At 43.7% G+C, this 8796-nt stretch overlaps 1 protein-coding gene across 2 annotated transcripts; it reads left to right on the forward strand.

Annotated features, from left to right (window-relative positions):
* The first annotated feature begins 211 nt into the window (after positions 1-211).
* tbc1d10c (TBC1 domain family, member 10C) lies at positions 212-8795 on the forward strand. 2 transcript variants are annotated; one of them, XM_034092188.2, is made up of 10 exons: positions 212-300; positions 679-813; positions 2896-2995; positions 3119-3226; positions 3321-3427; positions 3702-3816; positions 4116-4181; positions 4375-4564; positions 5940-6097; positions 6247-8795. In XM_034092188.2, exons 2-10 carry the CDS (start codon positions 683-685, stop codon positions 8668-8670), a joined length of 3399 nt encoding a protein of 1132 aa, XP_033948079.1. In that variant the 5' UTR covers positions 212-300; positions 679-682; the 3' UTR covers positions 8671-8795. The 2 variants fall into 2 exon arrangements, with proteins under 2 accessions (XP_033948079.1, XP_071060732.1); XM_071204631.1 differs by lacking the exons at positions 212-300; positions 679-813 and having other exon boundaries at positions 2929-2990.
* Position 8796: the final 1 nt, after the last annotated feature.

Raw genomic sequence — 8796 nt, forward strand, 5'->3', positions numbered from 1 at the left:
ATATTTGTCAAACTAAATATAACTTCCTTAAATGTCATCTTAACAAATAATGTATTCCATATACAGCCAATTTTAGTGCTTTAATAGCCAAAGGGGAAGTTGGTTAGGGGCATCATGGATTAGTCATTCAGAGAGAGAGCGAGAGGGACAGAGAGCGAGAGAGAGAGACAGAGAGAGAGAGAGACAGAGAGAGAGAGAGGGAGGGACAGAGAGAGAGAGGAAGTTTTTCCTTCCTTGTCACTGGAGGATCTCACACTTCACCTCTTCTACCGAGTGATAAACATGACCGAAATACAAAAGGTAAGTACTTTAAAATGCATATTCTAAGATACTCAACAGCAGTCCTTGCGTGTTGGTTACATTTGTGTGTAGAAACAAGGAAGTAGACCTAAACTGCTCTACGCTGCTCTGCTCTACTAAAGAAAATGTCATAAACAAGTCATAAACGTGGCTTGAAAGGAAGGGATGTTGTAAAGCTTGTAAAATGTTCTTAAGTGTAGCAAGAAGGCACGTTCTTCGAAGAATAACAACCTGGACATACCCTATCCAGAGCAGAGATTTTGTGCTGAATGTCTTTGGTACATCCACATGTAGGAGACAGTTTAAAACCGCTTCAGCTTCACATAGTCATGATGACGAAATAAGGTCAGGTGAATTATGAGATATTTCTTTCTTCAGTAAGATGCTGAGTCCAAAGAGTCAGAAGAACGTCAGTGAAGAGGACAGCTCTGGATCTGATGCAGGGTCAGAGGTCGGCCCTGAACCTGAGACTGACCGCTTTGGCTTCATTCTGACTAATGGATCCACAGCTGGGTGAGCACTTCCACATTTGTGCTGTATACTAGTTCTCTATTTTAATTCTCATATCAGGAATACTTGTTGTACATTCAAAACAAGTTGTTCCCCTGGATGCTGAGAAACTATCCCTTAAGTGTATCGCAGGTTAATTAGTTTAAGAGGTCGTGGGATGTATGCTGAAGAGATTTTCACAAACTAAGTCATCTTCTTACAAAACAAGACCACATATCTCTATTGAGAGCAAGCATCTGACAATCAGCATTTTAATCCAACGCTTTTATACGACAGAAGTGGCTCTGCATCTAAGACACATCCAACTGGGCTAATAAAATAGTGCTCCAATAAGTTAAATGCTCAAGTTCAAGCACTATACAACAAGAAAGGGAGATCATTAGTTTATAATTCAAAAAAAGACCTGCTCGATATTGGCTATATTAAAAAGTTAAATGTCCTCTAAAAATTCATCAAGTCTAATATTTAAATCGGACTGTTCCAATCTTATTATTCCACAATTTTTCTGGTGCATTATGGCTTAAGGGAGCACCATCAAATATCTGTATGCGGACTTTGGAATCAGTTGAAGCAGCTATGAGAATCTAACGAGCTTTAAAATCAAGGTAAACATTTGAAATGACATTTGATTTTTAGTTGTGGGCAGTTTGTTATAAGTAGGGTACATCAAACATTTTCTGCTAATAAATTTGTATACAGAAAGTAACATTTGAACTTTCTATAGAGCATAAATGAGGGACAGCCACATGAAAGGTGCAACCAGTGCATAAAACCTAAATGTAAATATTTAGTGGTCATTTTTACATGCTCATCTACAAAAATACTACTCTTTTTGCAGGAGCATGTTAGACTTTAATTGGTGAGGAAAAGGATTAATTTTGATGCCTGAATTTAAAAACCAGCTGTCAGCCAGTTTGACATGCAGGAAGTCCTAATCTCCAGTTGTCAGAGTTAAACACAATTGAACATCAGAAAGGTAGAAAAATACCTAATCTTACAGGGGTGCTGCAATAATGCTGATAATTATAATTCTGTATAAAGGTGTAAAATCCACGTATGAAAGAGTTCATACCATAAAAGGTGAACATGAAGTATAGTGAAAAATGTTTTATATTTCAGATTCATTTAATTAAGAATACATTGACTACATATTTACATCACATCAACAATGAAACATCACATCTTGGCAGTGGACCAGGTGAAGAATGTAGCTTCAGGATCAGTAAAGCTGAACAAACTGCTACCTGCCGACTTGACGCTTTCCCCATTCATAACATCCTGACCTGTTGCCATGGAGACATCACACCGCTACCGTGTGGTTTTCCTGTTTCCTGTCTTGTTTTTTGGTGCACAGTCTCTCTATAATGACAACACAAAAAGGTGCATGCAGTAGCAGCTCTGCAGACTTAAAGGCCTGCAGTTTAAGGAGAGCCTTAGTGCTGTCCAGTCACTGAATGAGACACATACAAGGCTCTAGTTCTTATGGTGAATAGTAAGTGTTTGGAAATATTTTCCAAAGTTGCAAACAAACTTCTGCACACTGCAACAATTATATTAAAAAGTACTTATTATGAGGGTTTATATTCATGTATTGATGCACATGTGTTATGTGCCATGTGAATGTTTACATACAGGTTACTTTACAAATGTAAGCTGCAGTTTTTGGGCATGCACCTTAATCAAAATGCTGTTTAGCCTTTGGGACTTTAAGCATTCATCTGATAAGACATCACGTATTCTTTCTGAGCATTTAGGAGCACATTAAGGATTGTTAATATTTACTGGCTTGATTTATGATGCTGGTGACTGTTACTAAAGTAAACTAATGTTTGGTATGTATGCGTTCTTATTGCATGTGGTGAATGTAATGTGTGTTTGGTTGCAGAGCCACTCCCTATTTAAAATAGCTTCTCATTGTCACAAACCGTTTGCATGATGAAGGGATATTTTTGAAGCTATCTGTGAAAATAAGACAGTGTGCAAAACAATGCCCTTATCTTATTAAATAGATGTTTGAAGTATTGTTCCTTCCTGATGTTGAAAACACTTACTGGGTGTGTTATTTTATACACTGTTTTGTGTCAGGACTGTGGGCCCACCCCCTGAGTTGGTCCGGCAGAGGGAGACCAAGTGGATAAATATCATCAGCCAATGGGATCGCATCTTGTTGAAGAAGACCAGTAAGGTGCGTCCTTTCTAAGAGCCATTGTTCATGTTATTAGTCACACCAGTCCTTTTCCTGCTATGATTGAAAATGTGTTGCAATTGTTTTTTGCTGTTCGTGTGTCTGTTACCACCGTCCCTGCAGGTCAAAGTGCAGTGTCAGAAAGGCATCCCAGCCTCACTCAGAGCTAAGTGCTGGCCTCTGCTGTGTGGAGCCACTGACAAGATGAAACAAACCAAAAACCTCTACCAGGCAAGAACATTAAACACTCTCACAAGGGTTAATGAGTTTGCCATTTGAAGTGGAAACATATGTTTGAATTAAACCCTCCATGTCTCTGTGGCAGACCCTGGACTCGCAGCCGGCTCTGCAGAGCTGGGTGGATGTGATCGAGAGAGACCTGGACCGACAGTTCCCTTTCCATGAAATGTTCCTCTCCAAGGATGGACACGGGTAAGAAACATTCCCACTTCTAATTGTTTCTGTTGAAAAGCATTTAGCTTCTGAAAATTCATATTTTTCAATCAGCCTTAGCTGTTACCACTTCATATTTAAAGTCCTTCCTTGTTGGTATTTCTGTTGCACAAAGTTAAGAAATGAGATAGTGATGTTGACCTGTCTACATTTTTACTTTGTCAATTTATCTAAACAACATAATGATGAGATTAACATTTTGTTTACCGGTGATTGTTTGTGTGGCTGATTGCTGTGGTGTGTTTGTGTGCAGGCAGCGTGGTTTGTTCCGGGTGTTGAAAGCCTACACTCAGCACAAACCAGAGGAGGGTTACTGCCAGGCTCAGGGGCCTGTGGCTGCGGTGCTGCTGATGAACATGCCTGCTGAGGTAACAGTCAATAACACACACAGTATACCCTTATGTCCAAAGAAGTTGTACAGGCATCTCAAAAAACATTCCAGGAATTATTTTTAGCCCTTCTCAGAAATTGAGTCTGTACTAATTTAAGTTTGATCGTTTTAACATAGCTTTTTAGCATTCTGTCCCACAAAGAGATGCTTGACAACATGATGTATACTTTATTAAAGATATATAAGTATTTTCCTAACTATGTAGGGGCTATTGTGGCATCTGATGTTGACTTATTATGATTTTATATTCCATTTCATCTGATGTGACCCCTGCAGGAGGCCTTCTGGTGTCTGGTGCAGATCAGTGATCAGTACCTGCCTGGATACTACAGCCCTCTGCTGGTGAGGTCCTGCACACATGCACACAGTACATCATGTCTGCACTGCACTTATGTATGTCACACACACAACATATTACTCTACTGTAACGTTCTGTAGATAGTTTTTCAAGAAAACTTCCACTTATCATGAAATGACTAACAGGTATTACTCAGATCTGTATTCCTGAACGGTCTAAACATGTGCACCTTTGTAGGAGGGAGTCCTGTTTGATGCGGCCATGCTGACCTGGGTGTTGAAGAGGACGTGTCCAGCTGCTCACAAACACCTGCAGCACCACGGGGTGGAGCCCCTCATGTTCGCCACGGACTGGCTGATGTGTCTCTTTACACGTCACCTGCCCTTCAACACACTGCTCCGAGTCTGGGACCTTTTCTTCTGCCATGGTACGTCCTCCATATCGGCTGCTATGGGTCAAAACAACTCAAATGATGTCCTGAAAGTAAGGCAATGTTAACAAAATAGTAATATCTTAGACACAATAATCATCATATTATATTTTATGGTACATTTCAATGCGTCTCAATTGTTTTTCAATGAAGGATCTCCAACAAGATTAGCGACTGGTACCATCAAACGTTTGTCTCCTCAGATAATTGGACAGAGACTGTTTTTTTATTTTTCTGTTGTCTTAGTTATGTAAAAAAACACAACACAAAAGAAATGTCATCCTAAAGATATTAAACATGTATTAATATTGACCTCATCTCAGCATAGAATATCCATAAAACAATGCAACTGACACTAATGCAATTAGCTGCACGTAACACTTCACACACCAAGACATGTGAAATGTTATCTGTTAGTGATATGTGAAATGATCCTATCTATTTCTGGTATCTATCCATCCATCCATCTTCTCCCGCTTATCCGTGCTCGGGTCGCGGGGGTAGCAGTTCAAGCAGAGAGCCCCAAACTCTCTTTTCCCTGGCGACATCAACCAGCTCTGACTGGGGGATCCCAAGGCGCTCCCAGGCCAGCGAAGAGATATAATCCCTCCACCTGGTCCTAGGTCTACCCCTTGGTCTCTTCCCAGCTGGACGTGCCTGGAACACCTCCCTAGGGAGGAGCCCAGGTGGCATCCTTACTAGGTGCCCGAACCACCTCAACTGGCTCCTTTCGACGCGAAGGAGGAGCGGCTCAACTCCGAGTCCCTCCCGGATGACCGAACTTCTCACCTTATCCAAGGGAGACACCAGCCACCCTGCGGAGAAAACCCATCTCGGCCGCTTGTATCCGCGATCTCGTTCTTTCGGTCATGATTGTTCTTTCGGTCATGACCCATCCTTCATGACCATAGGTGAGGGTAGGAACGAAAATGGCCCGGTAGACAGAGAGCTTTGCCTTCTGGCTCAGCTCCCTTTTCGTCACAACGGTGCGGTAAAGCGACTGCAGTACCGCTCCCGCTGCTCCGATTCTCCGGCCCATCTCACGCTCCATTGTTCCCTCACTCGAGAACAAGACCCCGAGATACTTTAACTCCTTCACTTGCGGTAAGGACTCATTCCCTACTTGGAGTGGACAGGATTTCTGGTATCTTTACAATTAATTTATTATTTATTTTCGGATTTGTCATCTGTTATGTAGTTAATCTATGTAGGCTACCTAGATGTGTTTATTTTGTTATATATGCTTTGTGAATATTTTCTTAAAATGCAAATTAAATTAAATTAAAAAAAAATATGTAAAATGATAAAGTGTGCAGTAAATATTTACAGCATATGTTGTGATAAACTCCTCCCTCTCCTCTCTTCTGAGCAGGGGTGCGGGTGCTGCTCCAGGTGGCGGTGGTCCTGGTGCGGCGGGTGCTGGGCCGGGCCGAGCAGAGGAAGCAATGCCCGGGTCAGATGGAGACCCTGGAGAGGCTGAGGGGCGTCAGGGAGGAGGTCCAGGAGGAAGATGATCCTTTCATTGCAGAGGTAAGTCACCTGATTTCATCCCAACTAAACACCTGTGAAGAATGTTGGTGTTAGAAAGTATTAATATCCGCACAAAATGACGCAATATCTTATCGAACATTTCAAAAATAAACATAAAAGTGAGACCAGTGTTTTCTTTACTTCCTCAGGTGTGCTCGGTGCAGCTCTCAGCAAGAGATCTGGAGAAGCAGACGGAGAAGGAGTTGAAAATGTGGAGGACTGACAGACCCTCATCCACTTTTGACCCCAGAGGTCGCTGCCAGGGATACAGGATGGCGTGGGCGAGTGGGCGACAGAACGAGGAAGAGCGGGACATGAAAGAGAGAGCGAAAGGAAACCTGTCTGTCCCTCTTGCTCGCTCTGCCTCCACTCTCTCGCTCTCTCCCGCCCTCCTTAGCAAGAGGTGGGGTAGAGGGGCAAAGACGAACACACGTGAATGGGAAAGTGGGGGCAAAGTTGTGAGGCATCTCTCAATGGGAGCAAAGGAGGACTGCAGGAGCTGGGCTGAGCTCAATTTCAAAAAGGTGCAGGGCGTACAGGAAGAGGAGGACACTGTGTTAGAGGAACAAAACAAACTGACAGGAAGTACTGAACAGAAAAAACTCCCAGAAGAGCCTGAAAAGATAGAAATCAGAAACATGCCAACAGAGCATGTAGAAGAAACAGTCATAAAAGAACAAGTGGAAATCACTGAAAAGGAGGAAACACAAACCAAAGAGACAGAGGAGAGCGAAATGTTTTCTGAACAGACGGAAGAAACAACAGTGGAAACAGATCAAACCAAAGATCAGACTGTTGAAAATATTCTTCATCCAGCTGAACAGAAACAGGGAGAGGAGCTGGACTCTGACAGCCAATCACAAGTCCTGGAGCAGCAGAGTCATGAAAGCAGGCAGCTGGAAATTGAGGTGATGGAAACAAATGACGAGACAGAAAAACCAGTGGAAGAAATCGAACATGCAGAGGAAAATCTGACTGAGATACAGAAAGATGCTGATGAAGATACAATCACAGAGGAAGAGACGCAAGGAAGTCTGTACCCAGGTGAGGAACAGATGATTCAGGCTGACGTGAAACCACAGGAGAGCACAGAATCTGAGCGCCAGATGCAGGAGGACACAGAGATAAAGAGTGAAGATGAAGCTTCAACAGTAGAGACAGTGACACAACAACAAGAAGTGATCCCAGAGACAGACATCAGCTCACAGGGAGATGCACGTGAAGGGAAATACCACAGCACCGAGACATTAGCAGAGACACACAATCAAGAAGAGTCCCACACCCAAACAGAGACACACACTGAAGAACAGGCGCAGAGTCAAGAGGGAAATGCAGCCACACAGGAATTAGAGGCTGGAAAGGTACACAAAGATTCAGTACATCACGTAGATTCAAAGAGTGAGGAAGAAACAGTAATATCATGTTCCCCTGACTGCATGCAACCAACAGAAGCTGAAACAGACACCGAGGAAGAAATAGCAGGTGCAAACGAAATAGTGATGGAGTCAAGTGAAGTATTGGAGAAAGAGTGTGATGCAGAATGTACACAAGAGGAAGAGGAAAGCTGTTTGATGGCAAACTCAGAGGCGCAGGTTGACGATGATCTGACACAAGCAGGAGAAACACAAACAGAGACTACTGACTCTAAAGAACCTTTTGAGGCTGAGGCTCTCACCGTTGAGCCTGATTGGAAGTTGAGCCCAGAAGAAACGAGTCCCTCAGAGGAACCTGCACCTGAACAGCCGGAGATCCAGGTCGCTATGGGCGCTGTGGAGGAGGAAGGAAGTGCAGAATCTGTCCATGAAAACACTGTAGGAGAGGACGACGTCTTCCTTTCTACTGAACCTATAGACTCTTCTAATATCAAGAGCATCTCACAAGTCCGCGATTCTCACCTCGTGAAAGAGCAGACTGAGCCGGGTAATAGTGGCGGGACAGAAGTCTCGGGGAATCGCAGCAGCAGGTCTTCTGGGGATTTGTGCGTCCGCAAGGCTTCGAGCTCTCGAGGTTCCAGGTTAGCCCGAAGGCTCTCTGAAGACCTCTTCATCATGCCAGAGAAAACAAGCCAATCAAAGCGTACTCCTCGTCAACCAGAAGCAAAAGACAGTGCTGCAAACACAACCCAAAATACTCTGTCTGCAGTGACTGAGAGGGCAGTGGTACAGCCGCTGCCCGACCCCCGGAAACGCTTTGGTCTCTTCCGCAGACTGAGAGGAGAGCAGCCAAAAAAGGCACCCAAACTGCAAGTCCCCAAAATCTTGATCCAGGACTTCAGTGATGGAGCAGGGCTGGAGACACCTGTAGAGGAAGAAGAGGGGGATCAACTGAGCTCCAGGGAGAGGAGGAGGCGGCGGAGGGAGCAAGAGAGAAGGGAGAAAGACGAGGAGAGGTCGAGGAAGAAGAGAGAGAAGGAGCTGGTGAAGGAGAGAGAGCGAGAGAAGAGGAAACCGCAGACGAGGGGGAAAGGTTTCCAGGTGCAAAGAGAGAAAGAGAGTAGTGAGGTGACGCAACCTGCAAACACTGGATCACAGACTCACAGACATTCTGTTTCTTACACTGAGTCTTACTTCTGACAAGACAAGACTAATCGTAACTGGATCTGGAGGCAAGATTTCAGACCTTCAGAAACCCTCTGTCTTTTGTGCAGATCTTTCTTCTACTTGAACCTTTTGACATGTAAATAAATAATGTAAACATAC

The sequence above is a fragment of the Pseudochaenichthys georgianus genome, chromosome 10 (assembly GCF_902827115.2).
Source record: "Pseudochaenichthys georgianus chromosome 10, fPseGeo1.2, whole genome shotgun sequence".
In the NCBI taxonomy this organism is placed as follows: Eukaryota; Metazoa; Chordata; class Actinopteri; order Perciformes; family Channichthyidae; genus Pseudochaenichthys; species Pseudochaenichthys georgianus.